This window comes from Leopardus geoffroyi, chromosome D3 (assembly GCF_018350155.1).
Source record: "Leopardus geoffroyi isolate Oge1 chromosome D3, O.geoffroyi_Oge1_pat1.0, whole genome shotgun sequence".
Taxonomy (NCBI): Eukaryota; Metazoa; Chordata; class Mammalia; order Carnivora; family Felidae; genus Leopardus; species Leopardus geoffroyi.
In genome coordinates this window covers 29,500,213-29,527,910 of record NC_059339.1, presented here as the reverse complement: position 1 = coordinate 29,527,910, position 27,698 = coordinate 29,500,213, and the positions used below count along the sequence as shown (strand labels likewise).

Below are 27,698 nucleotides of genomic sequence, written 5' to 3'. Positions count from 1 at the left end.
AGGGTGGTGCAAAGCCTAAACCTAATGCCTACCCACTGACTGGGGCTGTGCTCCAAACCCTGAGTGTGGCCACCCCTAGGGGCACTGACAGTGCCACACAGGCACCCAGGTCCATGGCATTTGGGCTGACCAGTGCAGGGTGAGATGGGATGGCGAGAGCGAGGTGGGGTCTGGCACTCCTGGTAGAAGAAACTGCGTGTGCCAAAGCCACTGCAGGCCCAGCCTGTGCATGTCATGGGGGATGTGAGGGATGGAGGCCGGGCAGCAGAGCCCAGAGGGGCTGTGTTCTGGCACTGCCACCACAGCTTTGTGGAGGTACCAGCTTGGGGACTCCAGGTGAGAGGTGGGCCAAGAGGCAGCAGGAAGGGGCAGGTGGGTAAGAGAATGAGTTTATGTCTATCAAGTTTAAGTGAAACTTTCCTGAATGCCCTCCAGGGCAGGTCTGTGTTCCTTCTCTAGATTTGGAGCCCAGACATCTGGGTACCATGGTTCCCAGTCCCCAGAGGAGGAGGCCTGTCAGGCTCCCACCCATCTTCAAAGCATTTTTGTGCCAGACATGCCGTTCCCACCACCCTGAAGGTGGCTTGCAGGTGCCTGACAGACTGGAGGTATCCGGAAGGGCAGTGGCCCCGGATGTATGTGCTTGCAGGGCCGTTGCGGCGCCTTGCCCCCTCCCTGGCCAAGCTGGCCCCCATCTCCAGTTGGTAGGGAAGGCCCTCCATACAGTTGAGGTCTTTCCCTGATCCTCAGAATAGATGTTGCGTCCAAATACCCCACTTGCACTGGAAGTTCCTATTTGTAAACATTCCTCTTGAGTTTTTAGCTGAGGCCTTAGACCCTTTGGGGTCTCCTGCTCCTCCAGGGCCCAGATACCTTGGGCTGTTCTCAGGGAACTCCTGGCCCTGAGTTCTGCTCCCTGAGCTGGCCTGATGCTGTGTGGGGAATAAATGTTGATGGTACCTCCCCTTCCAACCTGGATGGCACAGCGGTGGTCCTGCTCTGGGCAGGGGGCCCATGGGTCAGGAGGTCCACAGCACAGACTGTGCAGGTACTTGGAATGCCCAGGTGCATTTACGTTGCACTAGAGGCCGTGCACCCAGCTGTGTTTGGAGCCAAGTCTCTCTAAAGTGGCCCTTGAGAAAGGAAGGTACACTTTCATGTCAAGGGGAGGCCAGAGGACAGAAAGCTGGGAGCCAGGCTGAGAGTTAGGTGCCGCCTGCGTGCCTGAGAGCACACCTGTGCCAGTGACAGCCACCTGGGTGGATTTGTTTCCTCCCTTTTTCATTGCGAATTGTGCATACTTAGAGAAAAGTGCACATAACATGTTTACAGACCGTTGTGTTATTACAGAGTGGACACCTGGGTAACCACTCCAGTCAGGAAACAGAACACTGCCGGACATGATGTCTGCCCCGCTCCTGGCCTCGGGAGGCAGCCCCTTGCACCTTATTCTCACTGTATCATCTGAATGTGCATTTCCAAAATGCATGGAGTCGTCATGTCTAATTTTTTCTCTACTTAAAAAAATGGAGCCATACAGAACAGCTTCCTCTGTATATGACTTCTTCTATTCAGCTTTTACGTTGTGAGATCCACCATCATGCTACACAGTGCATTGTGTGGGTTTTTTCCTGTGTGGTATTCCACTGGATGTGGATTGTTTACCATTCTACTGTCAGTAGAGATCTCGGTTGTCCACTTGGGGCTGAGAATGACACTTAGGAAGTCTCCTATCTGGGGTGCCTGGGTGGCAGTTAAGCATCCAACTCTTGAACTCAGCTTAGGTCTTGATCTCAGGGTTGTGTGAGCACAAGCCCCTCATTGGGCTCCATGCTGGGCATGGAGCCTACTTAAAAAAAAAAAAGAAAAGAAAAGAGAAGAAAAAAAATCTTAAAAAGAAAGAGTCCCATCTGGGTCTCCTGGTGCCAGGTGTGCCGTGTCTGCAGGTGGGACCCTATACCCAGAGGTGGGCCGTCCGGGCCACAGGGTGTGCACATGTTGGGCTGCTCAGAAGGTGGCAGGCTGTCCCCAGTGCAGTAGGTGATCCCACCCTTCCACTGCCCCCTGGGGCCTGGGAGCTTCTGGTGTGGCCTCATTTGCATTTTCCTGACCACTTAATGAGCCAGCCCTCTTCTGCGTTCGTTAGCCACTGGGACAAAGTCTTCCTTAAATGCACATTTCTTTATTGGATTGATTACCTTTTTCTTACTGAGAGTTCTTTTTATATTCTGGATATGGTTGATATTTTTATATCACCAGTTACTTCTCCACATGGTGGCTTACAGTTTGCACTCACTTAATGGTGTCTTTAATGAGCAGAAGTTAGCCATTGAAATGGAATCAAATCTGCCATCTTTCCCTTATGGCTGGAGCTTCACTCTTGTTTCTTTTTGCCCACACTTCATTTGGAATTGCCTGTCGGTATGGATGAGCATTTTTTGTTTCCATCTGGATACCTGGTGGTCTTGTCCTCCCTGCCCTTATTTCCCCTCCAAGTTCAGTGACATGGGCAGTTGAGGAAGTAGGTAGTGGGGAGTGGCTTCCAGGCAGGGATGTTGGAGTGGCATGCCCAGTGGCCAGAGAACCAGGGTGATGGGGGCGAGGTCTCAGAGTGGCTGGGGAGGTTGGGAGACTGGCTGCATCATGCAAGCAAGCTTGTTGGGGGAGCATGGCAGTAAATATCTTGAGGAAAAATGGGAGGCAGATTTTTCATGGGTCAGAGAAGGAGGAGGTGGGGAGGAAGAAGCCTCAGGGCATCAGCATGAACTTGTGGCATTTTGAAAATATATACACAAAGACAGATACAGAAATTCTTGTGTGTGTATGTTTGCATGTGTGAGTGTGCGTGTTTGTGTGTGTGAGGTATGTTTGCACGTGTGAGTATGTGTGGTATGTTTGCATGTGTGTGTGTGTGGTATGCTTGCATGTGTGACTGTGTGTGTGGTATGTTTGTGTGTGTGTGTATGTGTGTGTGTCTGTGAGGTATGTTTGCGTGTGCGAGTCTGTGTGTGTGTGGTACATTTGTGAGTCTTTGGGTGGGTGTGAGGTATGTTTGTGTGTGTGAGTGTGTGTGTGAGGTATGTTTGCATGTGTGTGTGTGTGTGAGGTATGTTTGCGTGTGTGAGTCTGTGTGAGTCTGAGTGTGTGTGAGGTGTGTGTGTGTGTGCGTGAGGTATGTTTGCGTGTGTGTGTGTATGTGGTATGTTTGCATATGTGAGTCTGTGTGTGAGGTATGTTTGCGTGTGTGTGTGTGTGTGTGTGCACGTGAGGTATTTGCATGTGTGTGGTATGTTTGCATGTGTGAATCTGTGTATGTGTGTGTGAGGTATGTTTGCATGTATGAGTCTGTGTGAGATATGTTTGCATGTGTGAGTGTGTGTGAGGTATGTTTGCGTGTGTGAGTCTGTGTGTATGTGAGGTATGTTTGCATGTGTGAGTGTGTGTATGAGGTATTTCACATGTGTGAGTGTGTGTATGAGGTATTTTGCATGTGTGAGTGTGTATATGACGTATTTGCATGTGTGAGGTACGTGTGTGAAATATGTTCGCCTGTGTGAGTCTGTGTGTGGGGGGAGGTGTTTGCGTGTGTGAGTGAGCTGTGTGTGTGTGTATTTCCTGGCTCTGTCTGCTGAGAGGGCCTGGTGGCGGCAGCACCTCACAACAGTGAACAACACCAGCATCCAGATCTTGGTTTGCAAATATCTCTCTGCACTGAAAGGAATGAGGGTCCCTTGGAGAAATGATACTAGGTCTGGAATATCTTGCTGATGGACACGTGTCAGAAGGACTCTGAGCCAGCTTGAAGGGGGTCCCATTGGCCGATCTGGGATGGTTTAGCACAAAAATAAATAATGAGAAGTGTAGATGACAACCCACTGAGTAACACAGGAATGTGTCAGTCCAGAGCAATGGGGAGGCAAAAGTCCGTTCTTCCTGTGGGATGGCACCTTGTAATTGTAGAAGGTGGTGGGCTTGGGAGTCACCCACCAGTGGCTGTGAAGGCCTCAAGGCCAGGTGGGCAGCCCTGCTGTGTGCCAAGGCTGAGCCGTTTGAGGGTTAGGATACAGACTGACAACTAGAGTCCTGTGTCTTTGTAAAGGTGTTTTTCCTTTAACTTTTCAGTATCGAGTCGACACGCTTCTCCAACATCCCGCAGGTCGGCTCCTGGGTGCCCTTCCCCTTGGTCACATTGTGTCATACATTTGTCATGGTCTGCAGTTTGTCTTGGGACCCTGACACCCTGGCTGTTTTCTAAATGTGTACACACCGAAGTCTGCTCTTTGTGGACTCGTCCTGTGGGCTTGACGATGCCCACAATCACGTAGGGCCACCCCAGGGCCACACAGGGCGGTCAGCACGCTGCAGGGCCTCTGTGCACCCCCTGTAGGTGGTACCCCAAGTCCTCCACATGCCATCATGCTCCCCCCCCGCCACACACACAGAGAACGCCCCACCAGGGGAATCGTACAGAAGGTGGCCTTTAAGCTCTGGCTCCCCTCACTTAGCAGATGTTCCTACAGGTGGTTGCATGCGCCCCAGTTTGTCCCTGTCTGTTGCTGAGTGGAATTCTGTGGTGTGGATGCGCCACTGGTTTCTCAGTCTCCTGTTGAAGGGTTGTTTCTGGTTTCGCTCGGGCAGTTATGAACAGAGCTTCTGTAAACATTTGTGTATGGGCTTTTATGTGAATATAGGTTTTAAATTCACTTGGGAGAATTCGTGAGGGTGGGATTGCTGGGTTGTCAAAGTTCATTCACAAACAGAAGGAAGAGGGTGAACTCATGCTTTGGCAGCACAGGGAGTGGCAGAAAGGGCGCGGGAGGCTGGGCTTGGGGCAGGGGCCATGAGGTTCCCTGGGCCTGGGTTCATAGTGCACCCCTGGGATGACCCATGAATGTGTGAGGCATCAGGCATCTTGGATGCAAAGCCCTTCCTTGGCTGCAGTTACCCAGCCAGATAATTGAGGCCTTCTAGGTCCCTCTCTGGAAAGTGTCCCCTGCCTGCCTTTGGCATCAGGCTGGCCCTGGCATGCTCGTCCAGGTGGGACACCCAGTCTGCTCACCTGGGAGGCTCACGTTCTATCTCCTCTTGGTCTGGCAGTCAGGGCCGGGACCTGAAGCTGTGCCTATGGGACCTGGCGGAGGGCAGAAACGCTGTCGTGGACTCCATGCGCCTGGAGAGCATGGGCTTCTGCAGGAGCACCGTCCTGGCCAGGGGTCAGAGGCACTGGATGCTGGCCATGCCGGGGAGAGGCAGTGACGAGGTGAGCACCAGCCCATGTGGTGCCCCTGGCTCCACAAGCTGCTGGCACTTGGTTTCCCTAAACACATATGCTCATCCTAAGCACCTGTTACAGGAACCCTGTGCCCACCACAGAACCCCACAGAGTGGTGGGTCTAGGTCTGTCTGCTGGATCACAGCTCCAGGGGCCTTGACCTGGCCTCCTGTGAGGTGTCCAGTGGTGAGAGTCAGGAAGGGAGGCCCCAGCACCCAGTACCGTATGGCACGGGATGGGCGAATGTCAGGGGAGAGACTGCTCAGACAGGTCCTCAGAGGACTTAGGAGGAGACACACATGGGGGGATGTCCCAGGCAGGCCAGCAGGAGGTGGTGGGAGAGAAACTGAGGCCTTATGGAAGTCTGGGCGTCGGAGCCAGGGCAGCAGGGGAGGGCGGCCTTCTGGGGAGCTGAACTGGGTCCTGGCATGAGAGACCTCAGTCAGATGTGGGATGCTGGGGGCAAAGGCTGGTACCAGGTCAGTAAGCTCAGTATAGAGGGCACAGGTGAGCAGAGGAACTCAGGGAATGGGGCTTCGGGTGGGCGTGATGGAGCCTCGGAAGTCACCATCATATGGGGCTCCGTCCAGAACAGCTAGCAGTAGTTGGTGACAGGGAGCTGGGCAGGCTAGACAGCATGTCCACACCCCCAGAGGCAGAAGAGGCAGAGCCCACCATGGGAAGCAATGCCCAGGACATAGGAACAGATGGTGGGACGCAAGGGTGGGAGGGTAAGGTGGAAGATGTGGGTATGGGTGGAGGTGCCAGCTTTTGGGGAGCTGAAAGGAAATTGAAGAAAAAACCCAGAAGCAGCAACCAGACAGGCCTGGTGAGTGTCGGGGCATGGCTGCTCAAGGGCCGGGCCGAGTGTAGGGGGTCAGGGGCTCTGAGTATGGGCAGGGAGGGCTGGGGTGTGCACATGTACAAGGGGAGGGAGCCTCCTGGCTCCTTGTCCCCTGCTGGCCCCAAGAGGCAGTGCAGCAGGCAGCGCTGCGCAGGGACCCGAGGCCGCGTGCACACAGTGAGGTTTGGCCCCCACCCAAGAAGACTCGTTTGTCTTAAAGCAGATTCAGTTCATAAATAATGAGATAGGAACAGGCATTGCGTTTAAATCACCAATTAGGAGCTACATACACTTTTCTTGCCAATTTGCCAAAAACCTGTTAAAAGTTTTATTAATGTGAAAAGAGAGGGCTGTGCTTCCTCCCGGACAGCCGAGGCCAGGCAGCGCCAAGCCTTGCTCATGTGCTGCGCACTTCAGAACCCAGCCCGGGCTGAGCCAGCCCTTCCTGCTCAGGTTGGGGGTGCCCTAGGCTGTCCTCCACTTCTCAGCCACCCCAAGTCTTCCTGGCTGCTTGTCCCTCTCCCGGGCCTGGCCCCCGAGACCCCGCATCTCCTTGATGCTGTTTTTGTTTTTGTTTTTAAGTTTTATTTATTTTTGACAGAGAGACACAGCATGAGCGGGGGAGGGGCAGAGAGCAGGAGACACAGAATCTGAAGCAGGCTCCAGGCTCTGAGCTGTCAGCACAGATCCTGATGCGGGGCTTGAACTCACAGACCGTGAGATCATGACCTGAGCCGAAGTCGGACGCTCAACCGACTGAGCCACCCAGGCACCCCAGCTTGATGCTGTTTTTAACTGACTTGCTGGTTCTCCATTTGTCATTGCAGGAGGCATCTATGTTTTTCAGGAACAGCCAATTTGGGGACCTCGTATATTCTGGGAAAATGGTTGTTTTCCATGTTCCCACGTGGAATCTGCCTGGACTGAATCTGTCTGGAAAAGCATCATTGGCCTATGCCCAGACAATGCCTGGGGAGGACGTGCTCCCACCCCGCTTGGCCGTCTGGGTGGCCACACTTGCCCAAACCAAACATTTTACCTTCTGGAAATAAAAGTTGCAGTTGAGTGCCAGATGGAAAGCACACCGGTGTCTGTAGGAGGCTCTGGGCACAGGCATCCAGGCTTTTGCCAGAGCCCAGAGCTCCACTTCATAATCACGGAGGCCCCTGGGCCTGCCCTGGTCCTCAGGTCCTGGGCTCCTTGCTCCCCTGCACCTGGGATGTGGCTGTGGGTTCTGCCACTCATACTTCCTTCCACAGCACCTAGCTCAGGCTTCAGGGCTATCCTGGTTTTCTCCCTTTCCTCTTAGAGCAGGCTTGCTGGGTGACTCACCGCTACCTGATCCCCTTATCTTCATGCCCCTCCACTCTGCCACCAGAGGAGTCTTCCTGGACCCACAAATTGGGATAGGCCATCCCTCACTGTACCTGTGGGCCCTTATGCCAGGCCGTCTAGAGTGCAGGCCTGTGCAGGCTGTGCGTCTGGTGACTTCTGCTTCCTCCATTTATTTTGAGAGAGAGAGAGAGAGCTGGGGAGGTGCAGACAGAGACGGGGAGAGAGAGAATCCCAAGCAGACCCTGAACTGTCTGTGCAGAGCCTAACACAGAGCTTGAACCTACAAACTGTGAGATCATGCCCTGAGCTGAAATCCAGAGTTGGACCATTTAACTGGCTGAGCCACCCAGGCACCCCGTGCAACTTCTTTCTTGTATTTGTTTCCATTTTGCTAGAGCTTCTCCTTGAGCATCTTTGCTGTTCCAGGGGTCTCCTTCTAGCATCCTCTTATTTCACGACAGTAATAACCTCTCACATCACTTAGAGTCTTTTGTGTCTCTTTTGTGGGCAGTGAGGGCTACAGTGGCTGGCATGGCCACCGATCCTGCAGGCGCAACACTGATCCTGCAGAGGGTGGGGGAACCTGTATGTTAGGATACAGTGTGGGCCTCTGGCGAGAGCCCTGCCCAAAAGGTACCCACAGCCTCAGCCTGTGGGGGTGGCGCCCCCACATGGGCCTACAGCTGAGAGGATCAGGCTGTACCACTAGCTTTCTGCCCTGCCTGCGGTGTCCCCTTGCATGGACCCAGCATGCATGTAGCAGATCTGGAATTCATACTCGTGACTTAATCCCAGACCCTGGGCTCATTCTCCCTTGTGGCTTAGTGAAGCAGCCCAGCCCAGACCCATACACCTCCAGTTCACTAGGCATCAGAGAGCAGGCCAGCTGTCCCTTCAACGCCCCTAACCCCTCTGCACCTCAGATTCTTCATCTGCAAACCGGAGGATATCCTCTTGTTGACAAGGGATTATGTGTGACTCCGTGATGACTGCACATTGTTGTGACATTATCTGTACAGTGGAGCCTCCCCACCATGGAGTGGTGGACCTGCGTTGCACAGAATCCCCTCCACTTCCAAGCACCACAGGAGGGGGCGTCCTTGTCCCTGTGTGGTGGATGAGGGAGGTGAGACACTAGGGATGTAGATGGCTGGGGACCCAATTCTGGTCTGTGGTACTCCAGCACCCAAGCCTGCTCCTTGTGGCTGCAGCTGTCCCCTCCAGATGGTGTGGGGCAGAGTCTGGCCCATGTCAGGTCAATGGTGAGCCAGGGCCTGAGTATGACCTGGCTATGTGGACCAAAAAGGCACACCTTCCAGCCCAGGCGCAGGAGGGCCTGGTGACACAAAACACCACTGTGATGCCCAGTATAGAGGTGAAGCGTGCTGGGAACGGCCAGGCTCCAAATAGAGTTCCCACTGGTGCACACCATGTTCATTTCCTAGGCTTACTGGTAGTCTCCACATGTTCCCTACACAGGGAACTTCTGTAAACCGTTTGATGCTCCTGTGATGGTTCAGAGTTGTTCACATGAAAACCCACACCAGGAAAGAGAAGGAAGCAGAGATCAGGCGAATGGGCAAACTGAGTCAGTGCCGAGCAAGCCTCCCACTCAGTGAAAAGGTAAAATCGGGAGAGGCCGGAGGCGGCTGCCAGGTGGTGATGCTGGTTAGAGGGACATGCCGGTCACTCAGAAATGACGCGTGAGTTTTGCAACACCCGGCAGTGCCCAAGCCCACGAGCCTGTGCAGCCTAATTAGGAGGCTCGGCTCCCAGGTTCCTACGGGGAGCAGACAGAAACTCACAGCAGTCTTGGCTAATCGCCTTAAAAGTCTCTTGTTTGTATAGCACAGGCTCGACTTGGCGCCGGCCCAAATCAACTTGTTTTCTTACTGTCAGGTTCAGATTCTGGAGATGCCATCCAAGACGTCAGTGTGCACCCTGAAGCCGGAGGCAGATGCCAAGCCGGGCATGCCCATGTGCCTGGAGCTGTGGCAGGTAAGGCCCAGCGCACGCCAACCACGCCCTGCCAGCCACGCCTTCCGGGCCGTGAATCATGCCCCATTCAGGATTTGGTTTATCGTCAAACCAAAGGACAATTAGCCCCCTGGGAATACATGTACACACTGCCTTCCGCAGCCTCGGTATCCCAGCCAGCTCCTGTTGTCCTCCTGCCGCTGCTGCTACTCGTGCAAACTGCCCAGGACAGGCCTAGCTTGTGCTGTCCTCCACAGGGTGCCCCCCTGCCCATGCGGTGAGGAGGGACAGCTGGGTCAGCTAAGCTCCGCCCCTCTCTGCACACCAGTCCGCAGCCCTGCAACCGTGCACGGGGTTAGGAGGGAAGTGCTGGCTAACCCTGCAAGCCTGCCTGGCCCCTGCTCTGCTTGGGATTACTTTGTGTTACTTCTTTGCCTCATAGAGGCAAGAGTGGGCTTAACACGTTGTCTTTGCCTGCAGCCACACTTGGCGTTTCTGATTGTCTAAGCCATTTCCTTGTTTCTTGACTATTCTGATTAGAGAGAGTCCGGAGGCATCTCCTGGGGCTGGCAGCCTATGCCTGGGGCCGGGGAGTGGGTCGCAAGCCTGAGTGCTGGTTTTGTCTTGAGCTCCAAGCCTGAGGCCTGGGAGGATTCCTCCTGGGGCCACCCACTTACCTCTACCAGAGGCCTCATTTCTTCTCAAGGCACAGCCTCCTCTCCCCCACAGGGGTCAGTAGTGGCTCAAAGTGTGTGTTTCTGCTCCTCACGGCTGCTAGTGTTTGGGGCAGCAAAGCAAATGGTCTGGTGTGCTCACTTGGAAAGAACCCAGGCAGTATCTTGGCCATGGTAGAAACCGTGGTGAATAGGTCATTGACCAGTGCTTGCCTGGGAGTGCAGTTTATAGGTACTTTCCCAGCTCTGTTCAGTTCAGCAGCACCTTCTGAGAAGCCACCCTGAGCCTGCCTGAGATCAGGAGGAGGTGATTTCCTGCCTCGTGCCTCACTGCTCATTTGAACTTTTCATAAGATGGGGTTGGGCAGTTTGGAGGTGTCTGTGGGACCAACAGGACCCGGGGGGGCCAGGCACCCCAGAGACCCTGCCTCAAGCTTTTTGACCCTCCAGGGACCTGCTCTTTCTTGCCATTGGTTTCCCCTTGCAATTTCTTATCTGAGAACATTCCAGTTGGAATTTGTTTCCAGTTGGAAATCTCTGACAAGCTGATCCTGTGGTGTCCTGCTGCTGCTGTATCTCTCAGAAAGAAGCCCACGGGGAGCTGAGTTTGTGGGGGCTCCAAGAGGCCTGCCTGAATGACAGAGCTCCTGGCACCAGCTGGTATATGGCGGGGAACACCCCGAGGCCGTGACGCCTTGGGCCCTGGCGTGGTGCTCACAGGTCCTAGGGAGGACATCCCGGCTGCATCCGTTCATATTCCGCGCCCTGGAAGCACTGCCATTGTGTAATCATGTAAAAATTCCAGCAGAAAAATGTGTAGAAATGGGATGTACAAACTTGTTAAGGTAATTAATATAGTTGACAGAAGGACAAATCGAGTTTTTGTTAGTTGATACAGATCCAACGCAGGACATTCTGTTTAAAAAAAAAAAAAAAAAAAAAGTCAACACTAATTTGAAAGGTCCTTTTTTTTCCCTCTCCAAACCTGAAGGCCCAGGTTGTAATTTATTAATCTGAGTGTGGCAGAATGGCCTGACGTATTTTTCACTGAAACATTCAGATGTATTCTTGTTTTGCTTTTTAAAGCTGTTGACTTGCATTGTTAGGATGATCATCATACAAAAGATCAGGAATATCCATCACAGTAGCTCTAAGAGGCTCCCGACCCCTGGGCCTAGGGATCCCTCCAGTGAGCTGGGAGCTTCCCACAGGACTGGTCCCAGGAGGTACTGTAGGCATGGCCTGCCCAGCCCACTGGAGTCCCACCCAGTCAGCACAGGATAGGACAGGACACAAAGCAAGTCCTTTTAGAAACTTCAGGTCCTCATCCTGTGGAGAGCAACCTGTCACCAAAGGCCGGAGGGCATGAGACCACTGTCCTGCCTGTGGTGTCTGTTCCTGGGGGCCACAGGGGCCCTGCAGCACAGGTGGGGGGTGGCAGCCATCAGGGCTGGAGCTCAGCATTTGGTCACCCTTGGCAACAACAAGGTGAGTCGCTGCAGGTCAGTCTGGCTTCTGATCTGGACCCCCTGTGGTACCTTGATAGGTGGGTGAGTAGCATGCTGCCCCTGAACTAGCTGGGATGCTCAGAACCCAGAAACCACAGGCATCATGTGGACTTGAGCTACAGAGACAGACCAAAGCCAATGTGTTGGCACTGGGAGGAGCCCCAGATGAGGGAAGAATGTACCCAGGGGATCAGAGGGTGGCAGATCCCTGGGGGAGGAGCAGACTGGGCTGAAGCAGGGTGGATGGAAAGCAGGCAACAAGACAGATCACTGCCCTGAGGGGAACAGACCCAAGTGGGCCCCAGGTAAGTTCCTCAGACCTGGCCTGTGGGGTGGGGTCCAGCAGATCTGGTCTAGGAGGTTGGCATGAGTTCCTGGTTGGCATGCAGAGCATTGGGCTGTTCTCACCTGGCTGTCACCCTTCCTTGAGTCCAGATATATATGGCTGCTCATGAGGGGAGGCCCTGCCTGGGGAGGTACAGCTACCTGAAAGGAGGATGCCAGAGCAGAGGGCCTGACCGCTTCTTAAAGTAGTCTGTCCATCCTTGGAGAAAAGTGGTGTAAACAATTTTATACCTCACAAATAAGTTCCAATCAGTTGACTTGAAAGATAACAAAATGGAGCTTTTCTCCATTTTAAAACTACAGGGAAAGTACACCAACACTGTCATGGCTTTGCACGGGAGGTTAGACGGAACGAGTGACCACGCTTAGCTGCTCCCAGCCTTGGCCCCTGCATGGCAGGCATCACCAGATGCTGTGCACACACAGGGTTCATGGTCACAGGGCCCATATCCTGACTGCTTGCCCAGTCGGGCCTGCCAGGAGGCAGTCACCATGCAAGAGGCCCCAGGGAGGAGCACGGGCTGCCCCAGGCTAAGTGAAACTAGGAAGCCTTTCTGTTTTTGTTTGTATGAACATGTATTATCATCAGAAAAAATGTATAAGCCATTTCCGAGGAAATGTAGGAGGTGTCCTCCAGACTAGCTCCGGCCTGGGAGGATTCACTGTGCTGTGTGCAAGTCTTAGTGGCTGTGTCAGACTCCCCCTGGCTCCCATCACTAACCAGGGCCCCAGTGACATACAGCACACCCTGAAGCCTCAGTTTCCCCTTCTGATACACGGAGAAAGCCTTGTTTCCGTGTGTTGAGGTTGTAGTATCCACTCGTTAGACACAAGTCCTCGTGTCTTCTGGCTAACCCCAGTTACCTTACTTAGCTGCACAAGCCTGTCCTTTCTGAGCATCCTAAATGTGGAGAGGCACTCTGTGTGGTGCGTACAGCATCCAGGCCCAGAGCCCCTCTGGGCAGATAGAAGCACCCGTGCAGCTCAGTAACAAGGAGCTCCAGCAGGTGGACAAGGAGGGCCTCCATGGCCTTGTCGGCCCATGACCAGTGAGGCCCAGGCACTCTGCTCACCACCAGCCTTGAGACCTGCAGTAGACCATCCTGGAGGTTGCAGGTGATGCAGGAGGCAGCCTCTCTCTGACCAGCCCCTAAGGCCCTGTCCTCACCACTGACCATCCAGGGGCTGGGGCCAAGCCCAGTCAGAGTTCCCTAAGGCTCAGTTGAGCTCCTGGCCCTTGGAAAATTCACTGGGGAGGGGATGTGCTCAGTTATTTCTGACACTTGAGTGACACCAACCCCAGGCAGCTTAGCAGGAAATGCAGAGATGAGTGAAGAGCAAAAGGCATCGGCTGGCGTGTGCTTTGTCCCAGGAGCAACCTGGGCGCCTGTGCTGGAGACTGGGCACCAAGCATGGGGCTGCCGCCTCAGTGCTGGGGTGACATGGAGTCCCGCGGTGCCCCCCTGGAGTTGTTGCCGAGGCTAGATAAACGAGGCGTCTGCCCAGGGTGCGGAGCCCTCTGACCCGCGTCCTCATTCATCACAATAGCTCAGGGCCGGCAGAGCTCGGCTCACACCAGTCAGCGCCCTGGCGACTCACCAGGCCTGGGGGGTGGGGGGCTACCGCGGCGACGTTGACAAAGCACAGAAAGTTCATTTTTCATTGAGATGGAGCTCACGATTTCCTTTGGCTGGCAGTTCTAGACAGGTGACCGCCTCACGAAGGGGTGGCCACAAGTCTCAGCCTGCAGAAAGGAGACATGAAGAAGCGGCAGCACCGGGGCTGGCGAGCAGTGGTGTGGCAGTGTGAGGCGGGGCCGTGCTGGGCTATCCCAGGCTCTGTCCCCCCCACCTCCCCCAGGGTGAGTCCTCGGGGTGCCCCAGCACCGGCCCGTGCCAGCTTTGTGCCGATGGTGCCGGCCATCAGGGTGGCATGCAGAACCTCCGAACTGTTACTGCCGGTGTGGGGAACACGGGAAACAGCTCCCCGGCTGGGCCACCCCCAAGGCCCAGTGGGGGAGCTCACCCATCTCTGGAGCCCCTTCTCCCCCAAAACATACCAGGACCTTTTGGGAGCTGACTGCTGTGCTGTCCCCGCAGGCCGAGTCCAGTCCCCGCCCACTCCTCCTGGCCGGCTATGAGGACGGATCAGTGGCCCTGTGGGACGTCTCTGAGCGGAAGGTGTGCAGCCGTGTCGCCTGCCACACAGAGCCCGTCATGGGCTTTGACTTTGACTCCCAAAAGGCCAGGGGCGTCTCGGGCTCTGCGGAGAAGGCGCTGGCTGTCTGGAGCCTGGATGAGCAGCAGGCCCTGCAGGTCAGTGCGCCAGACCCGAAGTGTCATTTATCCTGCTTTGCACTAACAGTCTGATAGGCTGAAACAATATTTAGGCATGAAGAGGAGTTGTTGCAGATCCCTGGCTAATTAATCACTGCGAGGCGGGGTGCAGGCCAGCCTGTCCGCGGGGCCGGCGCAGGAAGAAGGGGGCGTGGGCGTTTGTGAACCGTTCACATGGTTTGGGTTTCTCTCAGACCTTGGGTTAACAGCAGTCACGTCTTGTCCATCTAGAGAAAAGGCATGTAGAGTCCAGGAGTAGGCAAGCCCATTTGCAAAAACTCAGAGGAATTCGGTCAGTAAGGAACTGATTAATCAACAAAAACCGACCCAGTGTGGAGAAATCCACGGAGTCACGCCCCCGGGGCAGTCTGTAAGCCAACCCCAGGGAAGCCATTCCTCACGGCCAGAGGCCACAGCCAGGAAGGGGTGTGAGGCCTCAAGGCGGAGCGAGGCGGTGCTGAAAACCTTCCCATAATGTCTCACTGGACTTTCCCTTCCCACATGACTCGTGGAGCACCGGGAGACCAGGTCTGGGCCTGTGGCTGGTGCTCAGCATGTGGTGGCCCAGCCTGCACGCTCAGCCCTGTTTGGAACCTGGGGGGTAGAATGGGGGGGAAGGCGGGCGGGAAGCCTCACACTAGGGCAGGTCCTGGGGGGCTGCGAGTGGAAGCTGCATGGAAGGGCAGTGACGTAAACCCAGGTCTGGTGGGGGAACAGAGCCCTGCATGGGAGATGTGTGGGGCTCAGGGAGACTGCCAGCAGAAGCAGCAGCAGGCTTGGCTCCTGGCCTCACCTGGGTGCTATCACTAGAGTACTAGAGATCATGTTTGTCCTCTTCTGCAGTAACTTGGTGGAGACAGGAGGCCGAGGATGAAGGCATTCCTTAGGGCCCCTCTCCAGATGGGAGAGCCTTGTCCACAGCCTGGCAAGCCTGCCTCACCTCACACTTGCCCAGCCCAGGCCCCCACAGCCAGAGGAGGAGGCCCTGGGCAGTGGCCAACGAGCCCCTGAGGCACATGAGTTGGGGCAGAGGGGTGGGCCCCTGAGGAAAATCAGGGCACAACACTGCAGTGCCTAGCAGGTATCATGGGTCCTGGGTGCAACCCAGGGGTGGGACATGGCCACCAGATCATCCCAAAGGCAGGACAGAGTGAGGACAGCAGGGGCAGGGGTTTCACATGATGGGTGAGAAGTCCTGAGGGAAAGGGAAACTGAGAACGAGCGAGGTGAGAGGGTGCTAGAGAGAATGGTAATGGCCATTCTCCATAATAGAGAGACCCGAGGATGGAACACTGAAGTCAAGCAGAGTGGGACCTGGGAGGGGCCTTTCATGTCCAAGCTGGAGTTGGAACTGGCATCCTAAAAAGAGTGGTCCCATCAGAGAACAGAGGTGAAAATCAGAGCTAGGAGCAGCAGGGCTGAAACTGTACATGCTGTCCTGGTATCTCTCCAGGTGGGACCTGAGCAGGGACCTGAGGATGGGGAACAGCCAGCCAGAGCCCAGAGAGAGGGGAAAGAGGGGGTCACATGTCACATTTGGGGACAGGGCACACATTCATGCTTCCTTGGCATTACTCCTGTCCAGCAGACCGGCTTGTGTCAGCACATGGCTGACTTGTTGTAAAGCCAGCTACCCATCTGTCCTCTGTCCTTATGTTGTCTCAGAGAGTCCACGGAGGCCCTGCAGGAAGCAGGGTTAGACAAGCCTCCAAATGGGGCCCGAGCTGGCTGTCAAGGACCAAGTTTCTCATGCCTCCATCCTGGTAGGAGGGTCCCAAGGCATTGAAATTGTGGACTTGGGTGGGGATGGGAATGAATGTCTTCATGATGGCTTCATGATGACTGTCATCTTTTTTTTTTTTTTTTAAAGTTTGAGAGCGAGAGGAGCGTGTGAGTGCACGGAGGGCAGAGAGAGATAGAAAGAGAGAGAGAATCCCAAGTAGGCTCCACACTGTCAACACAGAGTCCAACTCAGGGCTCAAATTCATGAACCGTGAGATTATCACCTGAGCCAAAATCCAGAGTTAGTTAACCGACTGAGACACTCAGGCACCCCGGCTGTCATCTTTAAGAATGGGGCAGAGCCACTTTGGTGTTGGGTCTTCATGTCCTCAACAGTGGAGGTCACCTTGCTGGGTGTCAAGCCCAGCCAGGTGGGCAGTGGAGTTCTCCCTCATACCCTTCTCTCTGCCTCTCGAGCCTGGTGGGGACCAGGCAGTGCCCCCACCTTCCCACTGTGGGGTCCAGTGCTCCATCCTGTTGTGGCTTGAACTTCATGAGCCTTGACCTTGCAAAGAGCTGAAGACTCAAGTGGCTTCCCTGAGAACCCCGCCCCAAGCCCCTGGACCTCTGGAAGGGTCCCCTTCTGCTGACCTGGCTCAGATCTGCCTGGTTTCTGCTGGCTTTTTCGGGAAACAGCTGCTGGAACTTAAGACTTAAATTTATGGTGCATGTTCCAGTCCAGAGATGAACTTTTATTATACTGATGAATTGAAAAGTTGAAGCACAGGGGATTATTAATGAATTTGAAAGTTAAAGCAGAAGGGGAGCCATGCATTGTGGAATGGACGTGGTAGTTACATGATGGTGTTACGCCAGGCTAGGGGGGCTCACTCAGTAGTACACATCAAAGGAGGAGGACAGTGCTTCTCCTGCTTAGCACAGTCACTAAAAACGGCTGCCTCACCCAGAAACAACTGCACATCAGTTTCAGAGTTGGCCCCAGAGGCCCTGGAAATTTCAGGTTGTGACGCACAGGCCTCTGAGGAAGAAGTATCAGGGACCAGCACCCACAGGCATCCACAGGCATTCTCGCCCCAGGGCCCTCGGCACACCGTGCTGGCCCTGCGATGTGGCCGCCCGCCCTAGTCCTTGAGCCACGTGGGCACAGATGTGCCTCACCTCACAGCCTGCTGTTGGACTCTCTAATGAGCCCAAATCAATCTCTCCCGGGCGGGCGCTGGGAGCAAAGACGCAGATGAGGTTTCCCGCAGCAGAGCGTGGGTAATGGGAACCAGATGGCGGCTTTGCTGCGTGCGCATTCCTGGCACCTGAGGTCATGTGCTATGAGAGCCACTAGTGGCCACGGATCCTTCCCAGAGGGTCCTCATCCAGGATGGGTGCGGCCAGGGGCCACAGCAGTGACCAAGGGCCTTCATCCACTCTCATCCGGACACTATGGCCTCAGGAGCATGTGGTGACACTGGGCCACTCGCCTGCCTTCCAGAGGTGGCTTTCCCTCCAGCCTCCAGGGGATTGGGCCTTGGCTGTCGTCAGATACAGGTGGTGTGCAGACCTGCTCCTTCCTCCCACACTTGGGCAGGGCCCATGGCCTTGAAGCAGGGACTGATTTACAGCCAGCAGTATTTTTAGGCCTTTAAGTAATATTAAGCGCCCCCCCCCCCAACCCCAGGCAGCCTGGGCCAGGAATCAGACCAACCACACTTTCCCCGCATTGCACCGGCAGCTGGTTGGCCAGGCATCCTCCCGTCCTGTTGTGTGGCCATTGCCCTCTTTCTCCCTGACCTTCTTCTCCTCAAAAGTATCAACAGCAGGTCATGTGGGACAGGTAGGAAGGAGACTGGAGGGCCCCGAGACCAAGAAAATTGTGGACACAACCCAACCCACCATATGCATCTCAGGAACATAGCAGAACCAACAAAGCTCTGGCCACCATCACCACAAACAGTCCCTGTTGGGCCGCCCTCCTCCTCTTCCTCCTCCTCCTCTGGAATACAAGCCTGGGACAGGGACTGGCCTCATTTGGTTTAGGTCCCCATCAAAGCTTTTGCAGTTGTTTCTCTTCATTCCTGCCAGGGGAGCCTGCCTTGTGCTTCTGCCTCAGGGCCAGAGTCACTCCTGCCCCCGTGGGCAGCACTGGGTGTCTTAGCCCCTTCTATGTGGCGACACTGGCATGGAAGGTGTTCTCTGCCCTGCACCCAGCTTCCAATGTGTAAGAACCCCAGTTCAGGGGCCTCTCTGGAAACTCACATTCCTCTTCCATTTGTCCTGGGCTCTCAGTGTTCATCAGCAGAGAGCAAACTTGAAAGCAGCCCTTATCTCTCTGTGAAATACTCCCCCTGTTAACAAATTCACATGAAGATGGACTATGAAGGAGGAAATCTGGAAGCAGGGCCCCAGGTGGGTTCCAGGGAGTCCATGGCTCTGAGCCCAGGAATCCCCTGGCTAACCACTGGCTTAAGACAAAGTCCACAGAAGAGCAAAGTATGAGGGACAGTGATGGTCATCAGTCCTCATTCCCAGCCACCCTGTCTGGTCCGTGAGAATGGAGAGAGGTTCAGGCAGATGCACACCCTCACGTGCGGGCACACATAGCATTTGCCTTCTCACACCTGCACAGAGGCTTCAGCTCCCACAGTCCTCCAGTGCAGGCCAGGCTTGGCAATTGCGGTCCGTGAACTGTAGAACCAGGCACTGGACAGAGCCCTGGAAGAGCAGGAGGGGTCCCTTGACCAGGAGATGCGGGGTGGGCATGGAGGTCCCGGACAGGTCACTGCAGAGCTGCCCATGTGCTGATGGCACTGGCTAGGAACCCAGGACATCCCAAGTAGAGGCTGGGACTGTGGCAAGGATCCTGGCCATGCCATGGGTTGGATGGCACACCCCATTTGCTGTGGGATTTTAGCAGGTTCCTGTCATATCAGATCCTCATTCTACTCCTAGCGGGGAAAGAATCTGGATTGTGAATGGATGTTGAGCTGTCAGACTCATGGCTTTTCTTCTCAAGTCAGTTAATTTTATATATTGCATGTTTTTGGTTTTTATAATATTAAAACAACTATATAGTGCTAAAATAACCCACTACATAGCATGACCATTTCCGCACTGTGGTGCTGGGCCAGAGTTGTTCAGGACCATCTGTCTGTCTCTCAGTAGACTAAGTTTCACCCCCTCTCTTGTTACCCCACTCTGCTTATGGTGTCGGGGTATCAGGAGCCCTAGAGTCTGGAGCCAGGCGTCCCCTCCTCTCCTGATCTCTGGATAAGTTGGCAGGAGGTCAGCTTTGTGAGTGGCCATGGGTCACTCTTGGCCTGTCCCACTGGGGCAGGCATTTTCTTTGCAAGGAAGGCTTGATTTTCTTCTTGAACTAATTTGTCTATGAGCATAAAAACCTCCAAGGTATTTTCATACTGCCTTTTTTATTTGTAACGATTGTTTAGATTTCTGCTATATTTACAAAACTGTTCCATTTTTATCCTTTATCAATCTTATCTTTGTTGATCTTTACTTGTTTTCCTTTTAATTCTTTTTAATTTTTTTAAGTGTTTATTTTTGAGAGAGGCAGAGCATGAGCAGGGGAGGGGCAGAGAGAGAGGGAGACACAGAATCTGAAACAGGCTTCAGGCTCTGTGCTGACTGCAGAGAGCCCGATGCGGGGCTCAAACTCACCAACAATGAGATCATGACCTGAGCTGAAGTCGGATGGTTAACCGACTGAGCCTTCCAGGCACTCCTCTTTGTTGATCTTTAAAAGTCTTTTTTCTGTTTCATTTCTGCTCTGATCTTTCCCTTTTTTCATCCGGTGTTCTCTGAGCTTGGTCTGTTTCTCTGACTTGAACTGGATATGGAGCCCACTCATTCTCTGCCATCCATTCCCCACAGCAGCTGAAGTCTGTCTGTGACCCTCTAGCTGTGTCCCATGTTGGGAGATGTCACCATCTTCATCAGTGCTCACTTTTGGGTGGACCCGATGTTTATTTGTTCTCTGACTGCTGAGCTGATCAGATTTATGTTTCCAAATGTTTGATATTTCCCCCTAGTTATTTTTTTATTTTTCAATTCCTAACTTAATGCTGTGTGTTCAGAGAATAAGGTCTGAATGATATCAGCTCTTTGAAATGTGGAGGCTGGTCCAGTTGACATAAGTATTCCACATGTGAGAAGGAAGTGCCTCTCGTTGCTAGACACACAGCTGTACCTGCACACACTGAGGCAGTCCTGGCACCCGGGACTGGGCGCCTCTGGAAGCGGCAGGGAGACCCTCATGCTGAGGCACATCTCCTTAATTTTTCCTGCATCCTAGACATTTTTGCTTCTGCATTTTGAAGCTGGCTTAGGAACATACAGATTTAGAGTGGTCATCTTCCTAGGGAAATGAAGCTTTATACTTTAGTGACCTCATTATCTCTGAAAAGGATTTTTGCCTAAAAGCCTATTTTGCCAACTATTAATATGGTTCATACCAGATTTCTTCTGACTTTACTACTTCTTTTTATAGCTTTGAAACTTTTTTAAATTATTTTTTAAACAATTATTTTTGAAAGAGAGCGTGTGTGAGCGGGGGATGGGCAGAGAGAGACGGGGACAGAGGATCTGAAGTAGGCTCTGCACTGAGAGCAGAGAGCCCGATGCAGGGCTTGAACTCACACACTGTGGGATCATGGCCTGAGCCAAAGTCGGATGTTCCACTAACTGAGCCACCCAGGTGCCCCTGTAGATTTTTTTTTTTTTTTTAATCTTTTGCCTTCAACTTTTCTTCAGATGTAGGTATCTCTCTCACAGAGCTGGTTTTGCACATGGAATGCATTTCATCGCTGCTGTTTCATAACCGTAAATGTTATCCAGGCAGTCTCACTCCTCAGGCACTTCTTCCAGAAGCTGATACAGTCACCTGTTAGGGAACATTTACTGGGAGCTTCTGAGTGTGTGAATCTGCACACTGATGGTGCCCACAGTTCTAGGTGCTTCTGTGGGTTTGTACTGGCCCTTCACTGGGTTATGGGGAAGCCAGCTCCCAGCCAGCTCACCAGCCTTTGTGGGTCTTGTCCCACAAATTTTGATTTCTGTATCTTCATTTTTATGCAGTTCAAAATTCTTTCTTTCTTTTCTTTTCTTTTCTTTCTTTTTTTTTTTTTTTTTGGTTCCTTTATTTATTTTGAGAGGGAGAGAGAGCGCATGCGCAAGTTGGGGAGAAACAGAAGGGGTGAGAGAAACCTAAGCAGGCTCTGCGCTGTCAGCATGGAGTCCAACGTGCAGCTCTAACCCACAGATTTCAAGATCATGACCTGAGCCGAAATCAAGAGTCAGACACTCAACTGACTGAGCCACCCAGGTGCCCCTATTCAGTTCAAAATACTTTCTATTTTCTCTTGTGATTTCTTCTTTGATCCAGTTATTCCTTAGAAGTAAATTATTTAATTTGCCAATATTTGTTGATTTTGTAGATATCTTTAATCTAGCTTAATTCTGCTGTCAGTGAAGGAACTTGCATGATGTCAACATTTCGATATTTATTGAGGCTTGTGTTTGGCCCAGCACATGCTACATCTTGGTGAACGCGTGTGTTCTGCAGTTGGTGGGTGGAGTGTTCCGTCAGCGTGACCTCGGTCAAGGTAGTTGGTAGCATGTAAGTCTTCCATATCCCTACTGATCTTTTTGTCCGGTTTTCTGCTAGTTACTGAGCAAGGTCTTTGAATCATTGAGTGTGGCTGTGAATGTGCCTATTTCTCTGTTTGGTTCTGTCTGTTTTACTTCATGAATTTTGAAGCGCTGTCATTACACACATTTACTGTGGTTCCCACATCCTGCTGATTGGTCATCATGAAATATCCTTCTGTAGCTCTTGTCACGTCTTTTTTTGTCGTTGTTTAATTGAAGCATAGTTGACACACAATGAATGTTACGTTAGTTTCAGGTGTCTTGAGGTCGGCTTGGTCTGATGCTAATAAAGTGGCATTAATTTTCTCCTGTTTCCTCTTTTCAAGGCACATTTCCCACATCTCCCTTATTTTCAACCAATGTCCATCTCTTTATATTTAAAAAGCATCTTTCTTAGTCTTGCTTTTTAATCCTTTCTGACAATCTCTGCCTTCTAATTGGAGCACTTAGTCTGTTTGCACTTAATATAATTATTGATGTGTCCAGCATTAAGGCTGCTGTCTTGATACTTGTTTTCCACTCGTCACTTCTGTTTTGACCCTCTTTTACCCCTTTCCTGCCTTCTTGTGTGTTAATCAAGCATTCATATTTCAGTTTTCCATTTTATTTCCTCACTTGGTTTCTTTGCTATAGCTTTTGCCATTTTCTTCTGAGGCCCTTGCAGGCCCACAGTATGCATCATTGACATTCCCAACCTTGCTTAATGTTGCCACACTCCCCCTATGTGCGTCATAACCCCATGCTAGGATACCAGTTACCACCTTCCCACCCTTTCTCCTGCCGCTGTTATACATTTTACTTCTATACACCGTCTAAACTCCACTTTACAGTGTTATTGGTTTTGTGCTAAATCATCAGTTTTTATTTATTAGAACTTAGAGGAAATAAAAATAGTATAGGGGCACCCTAGTGGCTCAGTTGGTTAAGCGTCTGACTTGATTTCGGCTCAGGTCGTGATCTCACGGTTCATGAGTTCGAGCCCTGCATCTGGGTCTGCACTGACTGTGTGGAGCCTGCTTGGGATTCTGTCTGTCTGTCTGTCTCTCTCTCTCTGTCTCTTTGTTCCTCCCCCAGTCACCCACTCTCTCTCTCTCTCAAAATAAATAAACTTAAAAAAAAAAAGCATAGTGCAGTTGACCCTTGAACAAGAGGTTTTAACTGTGCAGGTCCATTTATATGCAGATTTTTTAATAAATACAGTGTAGTTCTATAAATGTGTTTTCTTTTCCTTGTGATTTTATTAATATTTTCTCTTCTCTAGCTTACTTTATTGTAAGAGTATGTAGTATATAATACACATAATGTCTATTTCACCCTCTTTTTTAAAAAAGAATTCTGGGGGCGCCTGGGTGGCTCAGTCGGTTAAGTGTCCGACTTCGGCTCAGGTCATGATATCACGGTTCCGTGAGTTTAAGCCCCACATCGGGCTCTATGCTGACAGCTCAGAGCCTAGAGCCTGCTTCAGATTCTGTGTCTCCCTCTTTCTCTGGTCTTCCCCTGCTTACCCTCTGTCTCACTTTCAAAAGTAAATAAATATTAAAAATAAATAAATTAATTTAAATAAGTAAGTAAGTAAGTAAGTAAGTAAGTAAATAAAATAAAAAGAATTCTGCCTATAGGACCTAGGGATGATGCTTTTGTTTTTCTTCTTGCACTTTAAAGCTGTTGTACAGGGACACTTGGGTGGCTCAGTCAGTTAAGAATCCAGCTCTTGATCTCAGCTCAGGTGTTGATCTCAGGACCATGAGTTTAAGCCCCGTGCTGGGCTCCATGCTGGGTGTGAAGTCCACTTAAAAAATAAAATTTAATTTAATTTATTAATTTTAAGAAGGTGTTCTGTTGTCATCTGGTGTTCATAGTTTCTGATGAGAATTCATCATATCTTATCATTATTCCCAGATGCACCACGTGTCTCACTCCACGGCAGCTTTCAAGATTTTTTTCATCTGTAGTTTTCAGAGTTTGACCATGTAGGGGCTTTCATAAGTTCGACAGTTGGACAGTTGGATATCACTCCATAGGCTCCTGAAGCTCTGTTGAGTTTTCTTCATTCACTCTTCTCTCTTCGGGTTGAATAATGTTGATTGATTTGTCCTCTGCTTTACTGACTAATTTTTAATGATTTGCAGTCTGCTGTTAAACCTATTCTACAAATTTTACATTTCAACGATTGAGATTCTCAGTTCTACATTTTCTATTATAGTTCTTCTTTATTTTATTTTTTTTTTTTTCAACGTTTATTTATTTTTGGGACAGAGAGAGACAGAGCATGAACGGGGGAGGGGCAGAGAGAGAGGGAGACACAGAATCGGAAACAGGCTCCAGGCTCTGAGCCATCAGCCCAGAGCCCGACGCAGGGCTCGAACTCATGGACCGCGAGATCGTGACCTGGCTGAAGTCGGACGTTTAACTGACTGCGCCACCCAGTCGCCCCTAAAAAAATTTTTTTTAATGTTTATTTATTTCTGAGAGAGAGACAGAGCATGAGTGGGGAAAGGGCAGAGAGAGAGGGAGACACAGAATCAGAAGCAGGCTCCAGGCTCTGAGCTGTCAGCACAAAGCCCAACACGGAGCTTGAACTCACAAACTGAGATCATGACCTGAGCCAAAGATAGTCGCTCAACCGACTGAGCCACCCAGGTTCCCCAAAAAAAGGCTTTTTTTTAGAACAGTTTTAGGTTCACAGCAAAATTGAGAGGAAGGTATAGACACATCCCATATGCCCCTTGTCCCCCCACATATGTATAGCCTCTCCTCTGTTATCCACAGCCCACCAGAGCAGGAGAGCTATTATAACTGGTGGACCCACATGAGGGGTGCCTGGGTGGCTCAGTTGGTTGAGCATCCGACTTTGGCTCATGTCATGATCTCACGGTTCGTGGGTTCAAGCCCCACATCAGACTCTGTGCTGACAAGCTTAGAGCCTAGAGCCTACTTGGAATTCTGTGTCTCCCTCTCTCTCTGCCCCTCTCCTGCTTGCGTGCGCTCTCTCTCTCTTTCGCTCTCAGAAATAGATAAATGGTAAAAAAAAATTTTTTTTAAAGATTAAAAAAAAGTAAATAACTGGTGGACCCACATTGACATGTTATCACCCAGAGTCCACAGTTCACATAAGTTCACTCTTGGTGGTGTGCATTCTGTGGGTTTGGATGAGTGTATAATGACATGTGTCCACCATTATAGTATCACACACAGTATTTTCACTGCCCTGAAAATCCTCTGTGCTCTGCCCGTTCATTCTTCCTCCCTCACTAACCCCTGACAACTACTGATTTTTTTTATTGTCTCTTTGATTTTGTCTTTTCCAGAACATCATGGCGGGGTCAGATTGGCTTATTTCACTGAGTAATACGCATTTAAGATTCTTTTTATGGTTTGATAGCTCCATGTCTTTTTATGGTTTGATAGCTCATATTTTTTAATGTTTATTTTTGATAGAGAGAGAGAGACAGAGTGTGAGCCAGGGAGGACAGAGAGAAGGAGACGCAGAATCTGAGGTAGGCTCCAGGCTCTGAGCTGTCAGCACAGAGCACAACGTGGGGCTCGAACCTAGAGACTGTGAGATCATGATCTGAGCCGAAGTCAGACACTTAACCGACTGAGCCACCCAGGCGCCCCAATAGCTCATTTCTTTTTAATGTTGTTGTTTTTTTTTTTTTTTTGAGAGACAGAGAATGAGTGGGGGAGGGGCAGACAGAAAGAGAGAGAGAGGGAGGGAGACACAGAATCTGAAGCAGGCTCCAGATTCTGAGCTGTTAGCACAGAGCCCAACACGGGGCTCAAACTCATGAACTGCAAGATCATGACCTGAGCTGAAGTCAGACACTTAACTGACTGAGCCACCCAGGTACCCCACTCATTTCTTCTTAGCACTCCATTGTCTGGAGGCACCACCATTTATTTATCTGTTCACCTATTAAAGGACATGTTGGTTGCTTCCCAGTTTTAGCAATTATGAATAAAGCTGCTATAAACACCCATGTGCAGTTTTCTGTATGGATATAAATTTTCAGCTTCTTTGGGTAAATACCAAAGTGTCCAATTTCTAGATCATGTGGCAAGATTGTGTGTAGTTTTGTAAGATACCACCAAGCTGTCTTCCAAAGTGGCTGTAGAGTTTTGCATTCCCACCAGCAGTGGATGAGAGTTCCTGTTGCTCCACATCCTTGTCAGCATTTGGTGTTGTCAGTGTTCTGGATTTTGGCCATTCTAACAAATGTGTAGTGAGTATCTCACTGATGTTGGTTTTTTAAATTTTTATTATTGAAGTATAATTGACATACAATGTTAACCTAGTCGTTGTTCTGATTTGCATTTCCCTGAGAATGTATGACAGAAGCACTTTTCTTATGCTTATTTGCCATGTGTATGTCTTCTTTGGTGAAGTGTCTGTTAAGGTGTTTGACCCATTTTTTAATCAGGTTGTTTGTTTTCTTAGTGTTGAGTCTTAAGAGTTCGTTGTATATTTTAGATAACAGTCCTTTATCAGATACATCTTTTGCAAATATCTTCTCCCATTCTGTGGTTTGTCTTTTCATTCTCTTGCCATTGTCTTTCACAGAGCAGAAAAATTTTAATTTTAGTGAAGTTCAGCTTCTCAATTCTTTCTTTCATGGATCGTACCTTTGGTGTTGCATCTAAAATGTCATTGCCAAACCCAAGATCATCTAGGTTTTTCTCCTGTTATCTTTTAGGATGTTTATAGTCTTGTGTTTCATATTCAGAGCTGTGATCCATTTTAAGTTATTTTTTGTGAATTAGGGATGTAAGGTGTTCGTCTATATTCATATTTTTGTACATGGATGTCCAGTTGTTCCAGCACTGCTTGTTAAAAAGACTGTCTTTTCCTTCATTATGTTTCCTTTGCTCCTTTGTCAAAGACAAGTTGACTCTATGTGGGTCTATTTGTGGACTCTCTATTCTGTTCCCTTAATCTGTCTCTTTCATCAATAACCACACTATCTTGACTACTGTAGCTTTAGAGTAAGTCCTGAAGTCAGGTAACGTTAAGTCTCCAACTTTGTTCGTCTCCTTTAAAATATTGTTGGTTGTTCTGGGTTGGTTCTTTTTTATAATCTGCATTTCCTTTTTTTCTCTCTCTCTCTCTCTTTCTTTCTTTCTTTCTTTCTTTGAGAGAGAGAGTGTAAGCAGAGGAGAGGGGAGAGAGAGAGGGAGAGAGAGAGAAAGGATCTTAAGCATGCCACATTCAGTGTGGAGCTGATACACAGCTCGATCCACAACCCTGGGACCATGACCTGGGTTGAAATCAAGATTCAGACGCTCAACCTACTGAGCCACCCAGGCACCCCATATAATCTCCCATTTTCTGCTAATAATTCCTGTCTATTCACTCATCAAGACAATTATTTTTAGTAATTATTTGAATGCATTTTCTTTCATTTTTTAAAAAACATTTAAACAGCTGCTTTAAAGTCTTTGATATGTCTAATATCTGTGTCATTCTGGGTCAGTTTCTATTTAGTGTTTTTTTTTCCAGTTGACCATGAGTCATATATTCCTGCTTCTTTGCATGTCTAATAATTTTTTGTTTGCATGCTAGACATTGTAATACAGTCTAGTCTTTTGCGCTGAAGAGTGTTTACTTTTGTTATTGCTGGCAATTCAGTTACTGGCTGTTGACCTTGAACTTATGTAGGTTTGGCATTATGCTCTGTCAGGGCAGATATGTGGAAAGCCCAAGGTCCTTCCCAGGCTCCTCCGAAGTGGTGGAACTCACCTTCCAAACTCTGCCTCCCCTTCAGACCATGTAGAGCTCTGTCTCTAGCATTGTTACAGTAGGTCCAGGGTAGGCCTTACCCAAAGGTATGTTCCTCATTCCTGAAGACCATTGTGTCATCTCAGTTGGTCTTGGGATGTCAGGCAGTGTTTGCACTGTGGCTGGATGCACTGGAGATCACTGTTGAATCTCTTATAACTATTCTATTTAACCCTGCTGCAGCCACTGTCTGGTAAACCTCATGTGCTGTCCTGAGCTTGTACAGCCCAGCC

General features: G+C 50.8%; 1 protein-coding gene across 2 annotated transcripts in view; it reads left to right on the top strand.

Moving 5' to 3' along the window:
• Positions 1–27,698, top strand: part of GNB1L (G protein subunit beta 1 like) — a 68,749-nt gene that overhangs the window by 28,314 nt on the left and 12,737 nt on the right. For both annotated transcript variants that reach the window (XM_045459365.1, XM_045459366.1), the window contains exons 4-6: positions 5,098–5,260; positions 9,351–9,449; positions 14,055–14,270. In XM_045459365.1, coding sequence (XP_045315321.1) covers positions 5,098–5,260; positions 9,351–9,449; positions 14,055–14,270 — 478 coding nt within the window. The remainder of the gene's footprint in view (positions 1–5,097; positions 5,261–9,350; positions 9,450–14,054; positions 14,271–27,698) is intronic.